The sequence below is a fragment of the Quercus lobata genome, chromosome 3 (assembly GCF_001633185.2).
Source record: "Quercus lobata isolate SW786 chromosome 3, ValleyOak3.0 Primary Assembly, whole genome shotgun sequence".
NCBI classification, from domain to species: domain Eukaryota; kingdom Viridiplantae; phylum Streptophyta; class Magnoliopsida; order Fagales; family Fagaceae; genus Quercus; species Quercus lobata.
This window is the reverse complement of record NC_044906.1, coordinates 201,932-221,625: the sequence shown is the minus strand read 5'-3', so window position 1 is coordinate 221,625 and position 19,694 is coordinate 201,932. Positions and strand designations below refer to the sequence as shown.

The 19,694-nt window shown below is 33.7% G+C and overlaps 1 protein-coding gene across 2 annotated transcripts; it reads right to left on the bottom strand.

Moving 5' to 3' along the window:
* Nucleotides 1-323: 323 nt before the first annotated feature.
* On the bottom strand, nucleotides 324-4,544 carry LOC115979291. Of its 2 annotated transcripts, none has more exons than XR_004089020.1 (3): nucleotides 2,400-4,540; nucleotides 1,940-2,000; nucleotides 324-689 (listed from the first exon to the last, which is right to left on the bottom strand). XR_004089020.1 is itself a non-coding variant. In XM_031101291.1 (3 exons), exons 1-3 carry the CDS (start codon nucleotides 2,535-2,537, stop codon nucleotides 561-563), a joined length of 375 nt encoding a protein of 124 aa, XP_030957151.1. In that variant the 5' UTR covers nucleotides 2,538-4,544; the 3' UTR covers nucleotides 324-560. The 2 variants fall into 2 exon arrangements, 1 of the variants encoding a protein (XP_030957151.1); XM_031101291.1 differs by having other exon boundaries at nucleotides 2,353-4,544.
* Between the last annotated feature and the right edge of the window lie 15,150 nt (nucleotides 4,545-19,694).

The following is a 19,694-nucleotide window of genomic DNA, read 5'->3' as shown; positions in this document are numbered from 1 at the left end:
CTTTTCTCTTGAACCAAACCAGCAAGCTCACTTTGGCACAAAATTCTGTTTCTCAAGAAGAGTTATTCAGATTTTTTTTTTTTTTTGGTGGTGCTTATAAAACTTGTCTTTTTATAATCTTCTAAGACAGATTATTATCGGGCAGAAATCAATTTAAAAAATACCCTTGTGTAGCTGTGTGTGCGCGGCTTGCACACCAGGAGCAACCTTATTTGTTTTAGCAATAATACTACTAACACATCTATTTTCACTTCAAATTTCACAATTTGCTAACTTGTGCGACGGTAAGTGATTGATAAATGAATAAATAAAATTAAATAAGATGAAAAAGAAGAATACATTTCCTTATATTCTACACTAGCTGCTTCACTAGAATTCTATAAAATACCAAGTATTCTATGAAATGCCAAGTATGATTCTGCATCATTTCATCTATTTGAAATCTAAAAATAAATAAATAAAGAAATGGCAAAATGCTGACCACAATCGTGAAAGAGAGCAGTGTCTTAATAACATTATAACATAATTAAAGGAGAAGCTGGAATGTAAATGAAGACAGACTAATCCATGAAAAACATGGCAAAGGTACAACATTGTAGGAGATGTATGAGAATAGTTCTTAGAGGAGAGCAGCAACATTCGCCACGCATCATTGATCCAAAGCTGATTATATATATGTCTTCGCTTTGCTGAAAGTGATAGAGAAGAAATGAACAGATAAGAACACAAATGCGATCATATTTTCTAGAGTAAATATGACCCTATAAATTAAAAACTGATGTAATACGATTAAAATGCTTACCATTACCACTCAGTATTCCCAGAAGTGAACAAACTGATTTCAATAATTCATCTAATAGTTCACAGCTAAGAAGTTGCATTAGAATATACTTTTAGAATGTTGTTGCATTGCATATTACTTTAAACTTTATCCATTAACATATTACCAAAGATTGGGATTGGCTAAAATACCTAATGGTGACTTCACTTTATCCTTCTAGTGTAGCATTTCAATATACTTCTTACTAAGGATATAAAGAAACTGCAGCAATATATGCAAAGAAATGCAAAACTGGTCACATTTCACACTTGCAAATTCGTACACTGTTTCAAAGTGGATTCCTCAAAAGGACCCGTGTAAACTGCCAAGTGAATAGCACTTCAGAAGTATTGGAACCTACTATCTCATGCACATTTATAAAATCAATTCGTCAAGTTGACCATATAGCTACAATGTTTTTGTCAAAAGCACCACACTTCATATCGTGGCTCCATAATTCATATGCAGCAAGTTATATGGAATACACCCCCCACCCCCCCCCCCCCCCCCCCAACCCCCAAAAAAAAGAAAGAAAAGAAAGCTATTTAATTTGAATAGCACATTGACAGAATACTGAAACTTTCATTTCAAAACAACACAAGCAAATCCTCTATGCAATATACCAAATGACCCTCTCAAAACCATCTTTAGCAGCTATACCGAATGGATTTACGTTCAAAATGTAGATTTTTCAAATCATAATTATTTAGGAATCACTAAAACTAACTGATATCAGAAATCTCAAATAAAAACAGGAAATCAGATGCTTGAAACACAAACCTAAATGATCCCTCCAATGGATGGTTTCTCCATACTACATAAAACAATTTTTAATATACTTTCATGATTAAACTACATGGCAAGGCCACATGCCAATAATAAAGATTCATTAGTAAAGTTTCAGTAACATTCAGTCTGGGTTCTTTAAAAAAAACATTCCAAACATTCACACATTCCAGTAATGTTGCAGGTATTAACGTCAGTGTCTTTGTAAGTTTGACCAATATTTGATAAATTTCTCTACAGAAGTTGCTATTAATTTCTTTGGTGGGAGTTTTTGAGAGATAATTAATTGATATATCAGCCAAACGATGAAAGAAAAAAGTAGTAAGAAGTTACCTTTCCTAGACTAGAACATATTTCTGCAAGGCTGAATATTGGCCACTCTGTATCACAGCACCTACATGCCCAATGCGAACCATATGAGTAATTTGAACTTAGCATACATAACAGAAATTAATAAATTGAACAAGACCATATAAATATTAAATCGTAAATGACTTAGAAAAAGGTAAGCATGGAAGTTGTTCTCTTTATATGCAAATGAGTGAAAATTGGTGACATGTTCATTTGATTAGCCTATCTAAAATTCCAACCTTTTACTTTTAAAATATGTGGATATATATTGAAACCATCAAGTAATTTTGGATACAACACAAGATAACTGAATCTAAGCAACCGCATGGTATGCTACATATGCGTATACACAATATTAAATAGCCCTAATTCAAATTTATGAGACTTTGATATACTTATCAATGTGCAGAAGCGGAGTGAGAAATCTTGCACCAGTCCTCACCAGTCTCTCTTTGGCAACGTTCACAGAGCCACCGATCTCCAAAGGAATTGTAGGAAAGAAGTCCGGCAGCGACTTTAACTCTGGGCATCCTTGAAATGCCATAGAATGAAACCTCCATGTCATCTCCTTAGTGGGCATGGGAAATATTGGCAAAACGACTCCAGCCCAAATTGCCGACAACCATCCCAGTGTGCAGGAACATATTGAAAAAGTGATTTGGGCTTGTGTTTCTAAACCCTTTAATCAGTATAAGGTTGCCATTGCAATAATTGAAGCTCTTGATGATTATCGTCCCAATGTTACTGAATTTTCAAATTTGATGGCAAAGGTTTATGAATTGATTCAGCAAAGTGGCAAGGTTTTTATTGTCCTCAATGATGTCTGGACTGAGGACTTTAATTTGTGGGATCCATTCAGGATTGCATTCAAGAATTGTACCCTAGGGAGTAAAATTCTAGCCACCACTTGCAAAAGTAGAGTTGCAGAAATAATGGAAAGTGAGACCACGATCAATCTAGGGGTGTTGTCTGAGGAAAATTGTTGGTCAATTTTTCGTAATATTGCTTTTTTTTACTCTACCTTTCCAAGTGGTGACAAGAATTCTACTCCCTGGACACAGTTATTGAATGCAATCTGAATGAATTGCACAAATTAAAGTCCTCAGTCTAGACATCATCGAGGACAATAAAAACCTTGCCACTTTGCCAAATCAATTCGCAAACCTTTGCCATCAAATTTGAAAATTCAGTTACATTAGGACAATAATCATCAAGAGCTTCAATTACTGCAATGACAACCTTACACCAATTAAAAGGTTCAGAAACACAAACCCAATCACTTTTCCAAAATGTTCCAGCTCACTGGGATGGTTGTAGGCAATTTGGGTCAAAGTTGTTTCGCCAATACCTCCCATGCCCACTACTCCTAAGGCTTGAGTTAATACCAACCAAGTCCAAGATAATTCAAAATTGATCAAATTGGACCCTAAACTCAACTAAGTCCCTACACACCTTTAACTCCATTAGACAATTTTTCTCCTTCTCTCAAACTTCTCTCTTCACAAGGTCCTCTCCGAGACTCCCTCCTTTCTCTCTCTCTCCTCAAATCCACCACTATAGCCAACTAAAAACCCAAAAGAAACTCATACCAAAACTCAACCAAACTCATAGCAATAAAACCAAAATACTCCAACAAAACCCCAAAAAAAAAAAAAACCACAACAGAAACCACAACCATCTCGCTGGAAATCCACCACCACCTAAAACCCATAACAAAACTTAGTCAAACCCATAGCAAGAAAACCAAAATCTTGCAACAAAACCCAAGAACTTTCTCAGTAAACAAACAAGAAAAAAATGAATGAATGGAACCAACCAGCAAAACTCAATGATGAGGAAAACACAATAAATCAAAGTTCATTTGAAGATTTAAACCCAAATCACAGAACATGCAATCAATAACTATGAAAAAAAATCAGCCTTTCAACTTAAAATTCTAATCCAAAACCAAACCCAATCAATCAAAACATCCACTTAACCAACCACCCCAATCAATCAAAACATCCAAATTCACAGACCTGGAAAAAAAAAATGTGTTTCGATCTATGTGGCTTTAGGACCATCCACCACCAACCACTCCCACAGCAAACCCATCACCGCCGATCGAAACCTAACCACCCCTAACCCACACCATGGCACCGCCACGAGTACCACGAAAGAGAAAACCAAACCCTCCGACGCCGATCCACACCACGAACAACCACCAGCCCACACTATGGCGCCGCCGCAAGACCACGAGAGAGAGAAAATAAGGACTCCAACGCCGATCCACACCAAAACTCACGAACTAACACTTACCACAGTGTCGACGCAAAGACCACGTGAGAGAGAAGAGAGGGACGAGAGAGGGATGAGAATAAGACAGAAGAAGAGATAGGTATGAGAGTGAGAGGGATTAGAGGATCGGAGAGAGAAGACAGAGACGAGGAGTAGTTGAAGAGAGATTAAAAATAACCATTAGCTGCGTAAGAGCATCCGTAGCACAGAAGAAGAAATAGGCAGTGAGAGTGAGAGGGATTACAGGATCGGAGAGAGAAGACAGACACGAGTAGCAGTTGGAGAGAGATTAAAAATAACTATTAGCTGCTGTTCTGTATCAAAAGTCTACTTCATTACTTTACCAAATCTTATTTATTAGGTATTTTATAATTCTACCACTTCATTTAAATATTTTTTAATTCTTATCTTATTATTTCTTTATTATTTGTTCCTAACTTCCTACACAGTCAGAGCACATACTGGAAATTGTAAATGCCAAATCTAAGGAAATTTTGGCATTTCAAGCCTAAAAGAGTCAGCAGCCGGGATTGTAAAACTGAAGAATTCTAAAAAATTTTAGAATTGTGCTACAGTGCCATTCTACATATAGAATGGCACTGTAGCACTATTGTATAAATTTTTTAATCACTTTTATTCTCTCTCTCCTCTGTCTTCTCTTTCTCTTTGTCTCTGGGGCTGAGACATCTTCTTTCTTTCTCAACTCTCTCTTTCTGTTTTCTCATCTACGCTCTCTCCCTCTCTGACTCGCTATTGGTTGAAGCAAGGTCCGTTGAAGGCGTGGCGGTGATGGCGTTTGTTGATCGGTGATGGCGTGGGTTTCAAATCGATGATAGAGTATTTTCAACGGCTTGGGTTTCAATGGACCGGTGATGGCATTTGCTGATCGGTGATGGCATGGGTTTCAAATCGGTGGCGTGGGTTTCAAATCGGTGATAGAGTATTTTCAACGGCTTGGGTTTGCTGATCGGTGGCTTGTGGAGATCGGCGAGTCGGCGTGGTGGGTTTGAAGTGATTTCCTCGAGCGTGGGTTTGAAGTGGTTTTTCTTCTTGGTGTGTTTTTGGCAATTTTTTGTGTTTCTTGGCAATTTCCTCGATCGGTGGTGGTAGTTTTTGGCAATTTTTTGTGTTTCTTTTCCTCTTGGTGGTTGTTTCTTGTGGTTGTTGTTGGTGGTGAGTTTGGTTGTGGTGGTGGTTGTTGGGCGGTGGTGTGGTGGTGGCAAGGTGGGTTCTGGGTTTTTTTCTTTTCGGGAACAGGGTTTCTGGGTTTTTCTGAGAGGAGTGCATTTTGTTGATTAATATATTTTAATGTGTAAATATATTATTTTAATGAGTAGAATAAGAAAATAAAAATTGGGATGCTGGATGTATGGTAAAATGGTATTGTATAATTGAAAAAATGGCTTTTTGGGATGGTAAAATAGGATGAGATGAGAATTCCGGCTGTGGATGCTCTCATATTTTCAAATATTCTTATTCTAACGGTAACATTTTCAAACAATCCTCTTAATTTAACTGTCATATTTCCTTCTCCAAAAAAAAAAAATCAACTGTCATATTTTAAAAAAAAGGATATTTTCTTAAGCAATTTGTTTTTTTTTTTTAAAAAAAAAACTTAGAACCTATCACCTTCAAAAAAAAAAAAAAAAACTCAGAACTTGGGGATTTCAAAAAAAAAAACCTCAGAACCTGTCACCTTAAAAAAAAAAAAAAAAAAAAAAAAAAAAAAAAAAAAAAGAGAGAGAGAAGAGGGCACATCCGAATGTCAATATCATCCAAATATCAATATCAATATTATTGGAAAACATCAAAAGATAAGCAATTCATCATTGCCGTATCAATATCAATAGCTAAATCCAAATCTTTGTTTATTAAGTACTAATTGCAATTATACATCCGAATCCCGAAAAACCAAAACAAAACAAGAAAAGTTTTTGTGTCAATACAAGAAGGGAATTACAGCTTTTCTTCCCTTGGGATAATCCTCCCCAAAATAGTTTGGACAACTCACAAGCTCAAACAAACCTCCTCTTGGCACCCTGTAACATTTACCTTCCTTTTTCAGAACCACCAAAACTCTATCTGACCAAATATTCAAAAGCCATCACCTTCATAATCCTTATACTGAGACACCCTGTCAAGGCTCATATCAAATGCATATCTGAATGCACAAAAATAGGAATTATTGCAAATGATTTATTAATATATATGGCTTCGCGAAATTGTGACTGATAGGTTCACCTTTATCGCACACACACACACAGACACAGACACTTGTGAATCCATGCTTCACTCTTTATCATTCTAAATTTTAAATGCTGGAATTAGATCTTTGGTACATATGGTTTTAGCCTAAATGCTGGAATTAATGAAACAAATACATAACACAGCACACAGCACATATGAACTAAGAAGATAAAGAGAATAGAAGTAGACACTGATGGCAAAGAGAGAGGCTTGGCCTTGGGTGGACTGGTACCAGGCTGCTATGACAATGGATTGAAGGAGAGGCCGAGAATGGGCTAAAGGAGACTCAGCTGCGTAGGAGAGAGAGAGAGAGAGAAAGGCTTAAGCCATTAGATTAAATCTATGGCTGAGAATTGAGCTATTGCACGGGGTGCAATACCTTAGCTATTGCACGGGATGTGAATCCTCTTGATGACATGCATTTTATGAGCTGGGCTCAGGCTCATGGCCAAGTAATGATTTAATTATTAATAAAAATAATAAATAAATAAATGTTAGATACGAGAAGGGATTGAGATTCATTCGGTAGATAAGAGGCTGTGTTTGTTTTGAGTGTAAATGATTTTCGGAAAATATTTTACACCTAGCAGCGTGTTTGGGTGCACCAAAAATTACAGTCAAACGGAATTTCATTTACACTTTGATCGGAAAAAGACCCCCTTCACCTGTAAAATGATTTACACAGCTATTTTACCTTCAAACCATTCACACTCTCCTCTCACTCCTCACACACCTCACTCTCAGCACACGCTCTCTTTAAAGCTCAGTTGTGACCACTCATCCATCTCGGCAATAACACTGCTTCGACACCACCTCACGCACCAAGGTGACAAAGCTCAACTCTGACCACCCAAGTCATCCATTTCCTCCACTCAATGCTCCACCACGGCCATCACCACCCCTGCCATCATCCAAGCTACCCTCCTCCATGAGCTCCGATCCACATCCAAGCTACCCATCTACCCACATAACCTAATCCCCATTTCAGCAAACCCACACCCACCTTGTCCAATCCACACCCACTCGATCTAGCTGTCGCCGTCCTCCATTGGTATCGATCTCTCTCTTTCCTAATCTGGCCACTGTCATCCTCTATTCGTACCGATCTCTCTCTTTCCCAATCTATCTCTCACTCTTTCTTCCTCCTATCACCGAGTATATCATGTATATATTGTAAATAAATGATTTTATTTTGATTTTTGGTTGTGTTAAGTGTATATTTTGAAATTTTTTGTTATAAAATTTGTTTGGAAGCTGAGAAAATGTGAAACATTCATAGGAAAATAGCATTTTCAGAATGTTACCAAACACTGAAAATCATTTTCTGAACTATTTTCCAATGCAAAACCAAACACCCAGATTTCATTTTCCTTACGGGAATTCATTTTCCCCTGCATTCATTTTACACTCGGAATTCAATTTACATAGAGCCAAACGCAGCCTTGCAATTTGCAATTACTGAGAAAAATAACTTTTAATTTCACTGGTTGATTAAAATAAGCAAGAAAATAAAAAAGTGAAAGAAAAAAAAATTGAGAGAATGAATTTTTTTTTTTTTTTGGTAAGAAAAATACAGGATAAGTCACCTACAACTAGTGCAATACTACAGAATTCAATCTGAATAAATAAGTGTGGTCAATAAACTTAGTTCATTGATTACAGTGAGAGCTCAAAAGAAAGAAAGAGAAAATGATATATAACTACTGAGCATAGTTTTAAAATTCGAACCGAATTAACCGGTTTCAATCCAATAAATTACAACCCCTTAAAATCGATCAAATCCAATAAGAGCTGGGAATTAGGAGTTTAGAACCAAAAACAATTATTTAACCGTACTGATGATGTACTTATGGGGGATGCAAATTTTGAATTCTTCAATGGGCTTAAGAGTATATGCCTTTTGTAATTTTTTATTGGTAGAACATGCTTTTTGTATTTGCTCACCGAAATAAGTGATAAACTAGTGTACACTTTTTAGTAATTCTTAATATGCTATTTTCTTTCACTTATTAAGGATTAGGTGGTTATCAATAATTTTGAACCAAGGTCGGTTTTACTCAAAAATAGAAAAGAAAGAATCCTCAAGCATGATTTTAAAATTAAACCGATCAAAGAATAAAAAGGGGAATACTTTTTGATGGTCTAACATCATAATTAATATAAATAAAAAAATTAATTTTTTTTAAATTTTCATATCTTATATATATATATATATGCACACACACATATATAATTATAAATAAAAAGAACTTTTATACATACTACTTTTTTTTCTAAATCTAATTAGTAATAATTGACAAAATATATCATAATAGTATGTTACCTTCTTCTCTAAAAACCGATAATATAATAGGCATTATTTCACCTTTTTTTTTAAAAAAATAGTAATTAAAAAATAATTAATAAATAAAACAAAACACCAAGAGGGTGTTTGGTTTGAATTGTTTTGTGTTTTATAAACACACACATGTGAGTAAATATTTACATATATCTATCATGAGAATATTAACTCCAACAAATTATATACAATCAAAACATGTAAGATATATACATACGTACCATTTGAGAGAGACAGAGCATACAAGTATACAATACAATAGCATGTTAGTATTTTTTTTTAAAAAAAAAATTTATGGGAATAGCGTGTTAGTATTTATTTATTATATAGCTAGTGTGGGGGCCAGTTAATCAGGAGGTACTGTTAAGGCTGTACTAACTAGGCCTATGACCCAATTCAAAGACATTAGACCATCCGAAGATGTCCAGATAGGATTATAAGGAGAACAGAGTAAAGAGAAGAGTAGAGATAATATGAGATAAGTCCAACGAATGTCCAAGGAGAAAAGCCATCTCGGCAACAAGGGTCCGAGGTCAGTAAAAGTGTCATATCATCATGGACTTTCTTCAAAGTTACATCAAAATTAAGAGTTGGACGTTGGACAAAGGATAAGAAAGGAGAAGCGCGACAAATATCTTTAAAAAGTTACTACCTCTACATTAAATGCCTCCTAACCAACTCTCTGACCACATTAATATGGAGGTGATGCCTAAATAGTGGTCAAGCAGCCTCACAGCTACTAGTTGATGGTTCTTGGAGGTGTTGGATGAGACAAGAAGGAGTTCCCCGAATCTAACCTACACGTGTGTGGTAGGGATGATACAAAGATTGTAGTATATAGCATGGGAAGATATACTAACAAGAAAAAAAAAGAAAAGGAAATCATGCAATTTTTAGGATAAGATTGTGAACTCTTGTAACTGTATTGAAAAACAAGACAATATAATATCATCTCCTCAGGCCACTCCGAGGACAGACTTTCTCATGCTACTTGTGTTTGATAGCCTTAAATCAATAAATTTTATCATCTTTCTTCTAAAATAGATCTAGTTCTTTCATCCACATTCTAAAAATTTATTGTTTGGGCTTCTTGGGCTAAAGTCCAATTCTATATTGGGTCTAATCCAATTTCAGTCCTTACAACTAGCATATGAATACTAAATGTTATACAAAAACAAACACAACATAAAGAAAAGAGAGGATTGGAAGAGTAGCATCTTGTTGTCATCCACCACTTTTTCATTTTTATTCATGCAACAAGATGACAAAAAGAAACTCATTAGTACCAAGAAATGTTAGGGACAGTGTAAGCTTATAGGGCATTCAAAGATTCAAGAGAATGAGCCTTGAACACAAATCCACAAACTACGACAATTCTAAGAAAAGGCTTGGAAATAGATTATTATTTTAGAAAAGCAAGTTTTCTTAGAAAAGATTTTAATTTGGAAATTTTGAGAAAAACATTTTTTTTTTCTTTAAAAGAAAACTCCAACGTGGTAAAGCACATTTATCTTGGAAAACATTTCTATCTTTTTTCTTCTTCTTCTTTTTTTTTTTTTTTTGGGTGCAAAAATTCAGCTCTCTTAGGAATAACAAAGAAAACGTTTTTTTTTTTTTTTTTGGAAAACGAATACTCCATTTGAAAACAATTTATTTGAGGTGGCAAAAGTGTCTTTTGAAAACATGTATCTTTGAAGAATCATTCCTTTTTTTGAAAACGTTTTTGAAAAACATTTTTCACTTATTTTCGAAAGCACTTTTGAAAACATATGAAAAAAAAAAAAATTTTCAAAGCACTTTGGAAAATTTTTTTGAAAACATTTGTGTTATTATTATTTTTTGGCAAAAATGCACTTTTGGTCCCTAGATTTTGGGTCGATTCTCGATTTGGTTCCTAAATTGATTTCACTCTTAGGTTAGTCTCTGATTTCAGAAAATCATTTTTATTTTGGTCTCTACCACCAACCCAGTAACAGAAAAATCTGAAGTGACAAACGGAGTGCATAGGTGGCATCTTAGATGCTGATGTAGCTATTAAAATAACATTAATAAATACACGTTAGCATCCACATTAGCATTTTATTAAATAAAAAAGCCACATTAGAAAATTAAAAAACAAATTATGAAATAAATCCTTTTTTTATCTTTTCATTATTTTTTCGAAAGAACAGTGTTCTTCTTCTTCCCCAGAACATGTATTTCTTGCTTCATGTTCTTCCCCAAATCAAACCCAATAAATCTAATAAATCAAACCCACAATCCAAGACCCATGGCCACACTGATCTCCACTCCAACCACCGATCTCCACCTTCATTATTGACCACCTACCCTCATGAAAAACAAGAAAAACCCAGAGATTAGAGAGTTGGGTTTAGAGAGAGAGAAAAAGTTAGAGAGAGAGAGAGAAGCTTGAACAAAGAAAGAAGAAAAAGAAAGATACAAACACAAATACACCCATGAGAGAGAGAAAGAGAGGATCTGGGAAAAAAAAAAGGAAAAAAGAAGGAAATGAAAAGGAACAAACACAAACGCTTGCCAAGAAGATTTATTTTTCAAGTTATTTTTGTTTTGATTTTTCTTTTTTGGTTTATCTTAAAAGAAAGAAGAAAATGAAATAGATACAAACACAAACACAAACACGCTAACCTAGAATGAGAAATGGTGTTAATTTAATGTTTGTTTCTTAAGAATGTTCATGAAAAATTAAAATAGTTGCTATAAATTGTTTTCTTAATCTTTAAAATTGAAATTTTTTTTTTTTGGAAATTTTTTTAGTTTAAAATTTTAAAATTTATTTTTTATTTTTTATTAATTAAAATGCCAACTTGTAATTATTAAACGCAAAATAAATTTTTTTAATATTATTTTATTTGCCATATCAGCATCTAACATGCACTCTATGCACTTTGATTGCCACCTCAGATTTTTCTATTATTGGATTGATGACAGGGACCAAAATAAAAATGATTTTATGAAATCAGGGATTGACCCAGGAGCGAAATTAATTTAGAGACCAAATCAAGAATTGGTTCAAAGGTAGGGACCAAAAGTTCATTTTCGCTTTATTTTTTTAAAGGTTCAGGCTTCCCCCTTTAAAAAAATGATTTTCTTTTTTATTTGAAAACAGAATTTTATTTTGAAAATAGTTTTTTAGAAAACAGATTTTTATTTTTAAAACAGTTTTTTAGAAAAGCAGATTTTTTTTAAAAAAAATTTTGAAAACAGTTTTTAGAAAACAGTTTTTTTATTAAGAAAATAGTTTTGAAAACAGTTTTTTTTTAAAAAAAAAAAACAGATTCATAAAACAGTTTTTTTTATTATGAAAACAGTTTTATAAAAACATATATTTTTTTTAAAAAGAGTTTTATATATTAAAAAAATTTTACATTCTAAAGAAAAAAGTTTTGAATTTTTTTTTTTTTTAAGTTTCGGGTTTCCCCCTCTAAAAAACAGATTTTTCTTATTTGAAATCTTTCCTTAAAAAAAAAAAAAAGCATAAAGAAAAGATTTTTGTTTTGAAAATTTTTAAGAAGAACAAAAAAAAAAAAAAAACTTTTAAAAAAGTTCCTTTAAAAAAAAAAGACTTGATTTTTAAAGAAAGTGGTGGAAAAAGATTTTAGAAAAAGGAATTTTCTTAGAATAGTGTATAGGGGAAATGTTTTACCCAAGTATATTTATTTTATGGCACATTATTAACGAGAAATGTAAAGAGACAACAATAATAAAGTGCTAGAAAATTGATTGCAAGGAAAATAAGGATCTTGAAATTTAAATGATGTAAAAGTAAAAAAACTTGAAATTTAAATAACATAAAAGCAAAGAGCTTAGAATATAAATGACATAAAATAAAGAGCTTGGAATATAAATGACATAAAAGTAACGAGATTGGAATATTGTAAAGGTTGATTTAAATTTTTTTTTTCTCTCTTAAATAGATTTTAATCTCTTTCAAGCCCCATGGATTCTTCAACATAAAGAAGTGGGAGTTCTAAGCCAACACCATTCTTATGAGACATACCCACATTGTGCTCTAATGGAAGTTTAAAAACCATTTAAGAGAGATAGTACAAAATCTTTTATTTCAGGTGTCTATATATATATATATATATATATAAGTGCAATAAAATAAAAGGGGAGAGGGGATGTGCAAGAAATTAAATGGGATGACATAAAATAAAAGGCAATAAGAAAAATCCCTAGATGCCTAGGTGGGATGGGATTTCTTCCCCCTAAGGGTACTTCCCGTACATAGCCTAGGAGATGTTCCAATACCCATCTAGAGATACCAACACAATAATATAAGCCAACAACAATAATATGAACATTGAAATAAAGAGATAGATATATACGCAATATGTGCAAGAGCATAGTAAAAGTAAAAGCAAAGTGAAAGAAATGGTTTTTATATATATGGAAGTGATGATTACAATATAATAAAGGGGTAGGTTTAGTTATTAAGGAACTAACCCATCCCTCTATATAGCCTTACCCACAAAGATTACAACAAGAAAAAGGATGAGGATTTTTTGTGTAGGGTTTCCTAGAGAGAGAGACGAGGGAGAATTTTTTCAGAATTTCCTAATTTTTTCTGACTTTTCCTCACTTTTTTCTCTCTATTTCTCTATTTTTTTTTCCATAAAGAAATCTATATATATATATTCTAAAAAATAGGGGGAGTATTTATAGGGAAAGGTGGAAAATATATCAGGATACACTAGTGTTAGCTGCCCATAGCAAGGGTAGTTAGCATTGGTGTATCTTGATTTTCGCCTTATTTTCGCATAGCTGTTTGGAGGCCTTTCAAAGCTTTTTTTTTTTTTTTTCCTTCAAATTTTATATGCACAGAAAGCTCTGGATGTTTAATTTCTAACGATCCTAGCCTTGCTCGATTTGGAGCTATGGTCATTAAGATATCATGCTCGGAAGAAAGGTGATGCAAAACTGAAAATTCTAGATGTTTTTTCTTGAAAAGTTCATATCTTTCAACCCAAAGTAGATATCATCGAGCCCTTTTGATGAAAATTAGCTAAGACCTTATTCTTCAAGATGGTCTAGCTCGCTCGTTCCAATTCTTTTCGCAAAATCGAGTAAAAAACTGCTAGTTTTTTCTAAAACAAAGTGAAGATTTTATTAGGATTTTCAGTATTTTGGTGATATCTCATCCGTTTTAACTCTAATTTTGGCCTATAGTTATCATTTCGAAGGGAAAAATAAGCCCTCCGAGACAATCCAAAATTCAACATGATCTAACGATTGGATAAAAAGTCAACTTTTTGACCATGCCCAGTTAGGGTTTTGGTCTTAATTGCTGTAAAATAGATTTTTCAATCAATGTGACTTTTTGATGTACCATTCAAACCTTTTGCACTTATTTTTACCCTTTTTGGCTTTGAAATCCACGATTTTGCACCTTTTTCAATTTTTTTGATTTTCTGATCTTTGTTTTGATGCGTGAATTGAGACTGAACAAAATACAGTATCGACAATGTTAATCTGTTTTCCCTAAATAAATTATTTGTCAAACATTGTTGGATTTTGTAAGATAACCACACTTCGGTCTGAACATAAAGGACTTTCAATCTTGCAATTCTTTATGCTTTGGTGTTTTGTATGATTCAAATCTGCTTGTAAGTAAAAAGCCCATTTTTTGTGAAAACGTTTGCCATTGTCACTTGTGAAAAAAAATAAATAAATAACTTTATTATGACTGATAATCTCTACTATATGAATGAACTTAAATTTCCGTTTATTTTCTCAGTGCATGTCATACACTTGTAAAATTCCAGATCCACAAGCCCTTGCCCTTCACAAAAAAAAATTTCTAAGCAAATTTTCCCCCAAAAAATAAAAAATAAAAACCCCACATAAAAAGTGTCATACTTTATAGTTTTCATAGACACCCAGAAACGAAAAACAAAGCAGCATTATTACAAAACACTAGCCCGGCAGAACCAAACAAAACTATAGAGGCAAAAGAATCCGAGACTAGACAAGATCGTAATTAAGAAGAAACTCAGACCCAAAAGCCTCTCCTCAGCTTATTCTCCCAGAAACTAGCTAATTAGTACATTTTATCTACAACAGTGTGTGTAGGTGGAGCTCTTTTACTTTCATTAATTCTATCATGGACACAAACTGGGTATAACCGTAAGTGTTTGTATATATATATATATATATATATATATATATATGCACTGAGAATATGGAAAAGAGAAAGCCCCGTTTCTAGTAATCACGCCAAAGTTCCAAACTTCTGCTCAATATGGTCCACAATTCACACTGATCTATTATTTCAACCCACGGACAAAAAAAAGGGAACGGTTTTATTTATTTATTATTATTTTTTAAAGATTGGGAACGTTTTTATTTTGTTTGTACTATTATTTTCAGTTTAAAAACAGATTTTACAACGTAATAAATCATAGTTGCTTTTCAAATTAGTTTTAATTATGTATGATAGTCAAATAGCTACAAGAAGTACAGACATAATCTATCATTTCAATGAATTAACAATGCAATCGAACTTCATGAAAACCTTAATGAAAATTTTTTATGCACACACAAGTTAGTATTCAAAGATTAAGACCTCCAAATGGTGTACAATCATGAGCAGGGATATGCAGGCACCAGAGCTCAAAAGCCCTGCGTTGAAGGAATAAAAATTAGTTGCTAACAAGTTAAAAAAAATAAAAATAAAAAATAAAAAAGAATGCTAAAGCATGAAGGTCAAGTAACATAATATTATCCTAGCAATGAGAAGAAGCTTTCAATATACTTACTACATACACTGTGTGCAACAAAGATAAGTTTCCACAAAAGTCACTGAAAATAATGCACACCTGCAGATGTAGAATGCAAAAGCAACCAAAAAAGGAAAGCAGTAGAGAAAACACTTTGAACTGCAATAAAAAATTGCACAACTCTCTCTGTTAAATTTGTGACTTTTTTTCCTCAGTAATCCACACAAGTACCACCTTGCCAAAACATTTTTGATATATTTACAAATAAGAGGCATGCAGCCAGAGCAGAACGGTACGGATACATATAACTACACTCATTATGTAGTATCAACACAACAAAATTCGAGCCATGAAAGCCATTTTAAGGTAGAAGTCATCGAGAGTAATTTTACTTGTGAGTGGCTGTAATTATGCAGAATCCATTCAAGTATCATGATATTTCCTTAAATGAGATAATGCTTACATAAGCTTGACAGGTACTCTACTAATTCAACTTCTATTTCTTTTCATGGCATACAAGCAGGAGGAATGTAATTGGCATGAAATGGAAACAAAAATATTCTTAAGAGAAGTTACATAATGCAGCATAGAGGCAGAGTAAAGTTGTCTACCATGCCAGAATGTGAACACACCTATTTTCGCTGCATACAATTTTTAATATGAATCTCCAAGGAATTAATTATCTCAAAGAAAAAAGAGGTGAAACTTTCTTTCATTACTATGGAAAGATAATAGGAAAGGGTAGCTTTAAAATTAAGACACAATTGTGATCAAGACACATTCCATGAGAATCACACACGGAGAACGTCACTTTAGTTTTGTCCAGGAATTGGAAGGAGACAACACGGTTACAAACTATTTACTGGTAATAAAGCACTCTTAGTTCAGTTTAGTAGAGCATGGGTCTCAAAAACCGATGCTGTTGGTTCAAATCTTACACAGAGTGAATTGGTTCTTGTTATTCTTAGGCTGACTTAAAAGCCAAGCCTTCTGGAAGTGGAACTCATTGTCGGAAAAGAACTAATAAGCAAGAAAATCAATTTAGTTTTTTCCCAAATAGAAAAGAGTCATCTCATTAAAAACCTATAAATTTCCCAGGTTTGAAATGGTAAGGGCATCTATTTTATATTCCTGGCTGAAAATGTTTAAACTAACTTCTATTCTCACCTTTGAGATGCTTTCTTTTATTTCTTATTTTTTCTTTTTTGATAAATAATAATGAATTTAATTTAAAGTGATTACCATTGAGATGTTTAACTTAAAAGGTGTTAATCCATGTAAACATAGAAGCATTCACATTCATCATAGACATAAGGGTAATATGACTTACTTCCCAAGAGCTTTATGGCGCATGACAAGTCCCAAACCAGTAACATCCATCCCTGCATGCATTCATACCAACAAAGTTTCAACATCCAGCAATTTTAAATATGAAAAAACTAACAATATCTCTAAAGTTTTAACCCACCAAAAAACACCTTAAACATCAAGGAACAAAATCGCTTAAAGAAAACCAAGAAACATGTTCACTGAAATCTAGCATCTACACATATCTAGTAAACACAAAGCACAAAGCAAATTCAAAAATCATTTTTGAGCTGATCAACCATGGTCAGGCATCCATTACCTGGCAAAAAGAGAAGAATTGGGAATTGGAGAATCCTTCAAAGGGCGTCCGCAAGAAACAGGGCAAAACCACCGTGGCAGCCCGCCATCATGCTTAACAATGTCTTTGGCCATAACGAAGAGATCTCTGACAGTCTCAGTCCAATATCCATCATTCCACAAAGGCTTCAAAGTTTCCAAAGCTTCATCCTCTCATCTTCTCCTAAACTTTAGAGCTTAAATGCCCATTTCCTTGATCAATTGAAGTCCCACCTCTCCCTCTCTCCCCACCAATAGAAGTTACATTCACCACAACTGAGTCTGAGGATAACACTTTAGAATCAGCATCACCTAAACTCCTCACTTGCACTCTACTCTCATACTTATTCTCAGAATTCGACACAAAAAAGAACAATACCCAGAAACCTATAACTGATGTCATGGCCTCTAAATGCCATGGCAGACTCTTTTTCAAGAAAAACAAATTGAAAAACTTACCAACTCTTTTCCAAGAACACACTCTTGAGTACAAGCTTAAATAAACTAAAATTTTTTCAGTTAGAAAGTTCCATATACCACTCTAACTGAATCACTCGCACCAATTATGTTTAGCACAGACTATAATAAATTGAAAAAAAAAAGGTTTTTTATATGAAGCTATCTTAATTTTTAAAGCAAACCCAGAAATGCAAAATGTACTAAATAAGCTCCAGCTCATGTATTGCTTCAGCTCTATACTTCCGACCAAACATGAGAAACAAATATGGAAAACAAAGTAAATGTGGAAGTGGAACTTTAAATGTGAATAACATTCATGGGCAAGAACAGACTTATGTAATAAGTGAAAAGGTAACTATGAATAATAAAACGACAGTAAGATATGAAAAGGACAGCGCTGATTTAATTCTGGAACAACTATTTTTTGTAATTTGGCTTCATTCTGAATTACCTCATGTGAATCTACATGGTTCTGGGGAGAGAGAGAGACAGCCACAGATGTTTAGCTTTCTGGAACAACTATTTCTTGTAATTTGGCTTCATTCTGAATTACCTCATGTGAATCTACACGGTTCTGGGGAGAGAGAGAGACTGCCACAGACATTTAGCTTTCTTGCATTGGCCAGCATGGTTCTTGGCTTAATGCAGGTATTTGAACTGAGAGAGACAACTTGATTGTAGCCAATACTGGGAGAGCCAGGGGCCAGAGAGTCAATTGCCCCATGAGCTTCCAAAAAAATTTTTTTTATAGTAGGACACTGCACGTACAGTGTTTTGACCTTTTGGCCCGTTTGGTAGCAATATTTAAGTATTATTGTTCAGTTTTCAGTGTTGTGGAAATACGTGTTTGAGTGTTATAGAAATACGTGTCAAAAGTGTTATTGTTGTTTAAACTGAAAACCGTTGTTTAAACAAGAGTACCAAACAGCCCTACCAGTGTTATTAATCGCTTCTAAGTCATGCTGTAACACAATTCTAACTCCACATGGACCTGCCAGCCATCAAGACATACTCAAAGCTCCACCTAAACCTCCCCTTTTTCAGTGGAAATAAAGCCATATGTATTCGATATTAACCAATCTATTGGAGGAAGCATCCGCCTGAAATGAATTGTAGCTTTTCTCTTAAACCAAACCGGCAAGCTCACTTGGCACAAAATTCTGTCTCTCAAGCAAAGTCATTCAGATTTTTTTTTTTGGTGGTGCTTATAAAACTTGTCTTTTATAATCTTCTAAGACAGATTATTATCGGGCAGAAATCAATTTAAAAAATACCCTTGTGTAGTGTGTGCAGCTGTGCACGTGGGCACAGCTGACACATCTATTTTCACTTCAAATTTCACAATTTGCTAACTTGTGCAATGGTAAGTGATTGATAAATGAATAAATAAAATTAAATAAGATGAAAAAGAAGAAGACATTTCCTTATATTCTACACTAGCTGCTTCACTAGAATTCTATTAAATGCCAAGTATGATTCTGCGTCATTTCATCTATTTGAAATCTGAAAATAAATAAAGAAAGAAATGGCAAAATGCTGACCACAATCGTGAAAGAAAGCAGTGTCTTAATAAGATTATAACATAATCAAAGGAGAAGCTGGAATGTAAATGAAGACAGACTAATCCATGATAAACATGGCAAAGGTACAACATTGTAGGAGATGTATGACAATAGTTCTTAGAAGAGAGCAGCAACATTCACCACGCATCATTGATCCAAAGATAATTATATGTCTTTGCTTTGCTGAAAGTGACAGAGAAGAAATGAACTAATAAGAACACAAATGTGATCATATTTTCTAGAGTAAATATGGCCCTATAAATTAAAAACTGATGTAATACGATGAAAATGCTTACCATTTCCACTCAATATTCCCAGGAGTCAACAAACTGATTTCAATAATTCATTTAATAGCTCACAGCTAAGAAGTTGCATTAGAATATATGTTTAGAATGTTGTTGCATTGCATATTACTTTAAACTTTATCCATTAACATATTACCAAAGATTGGGATTGGCTAAAATACCTAA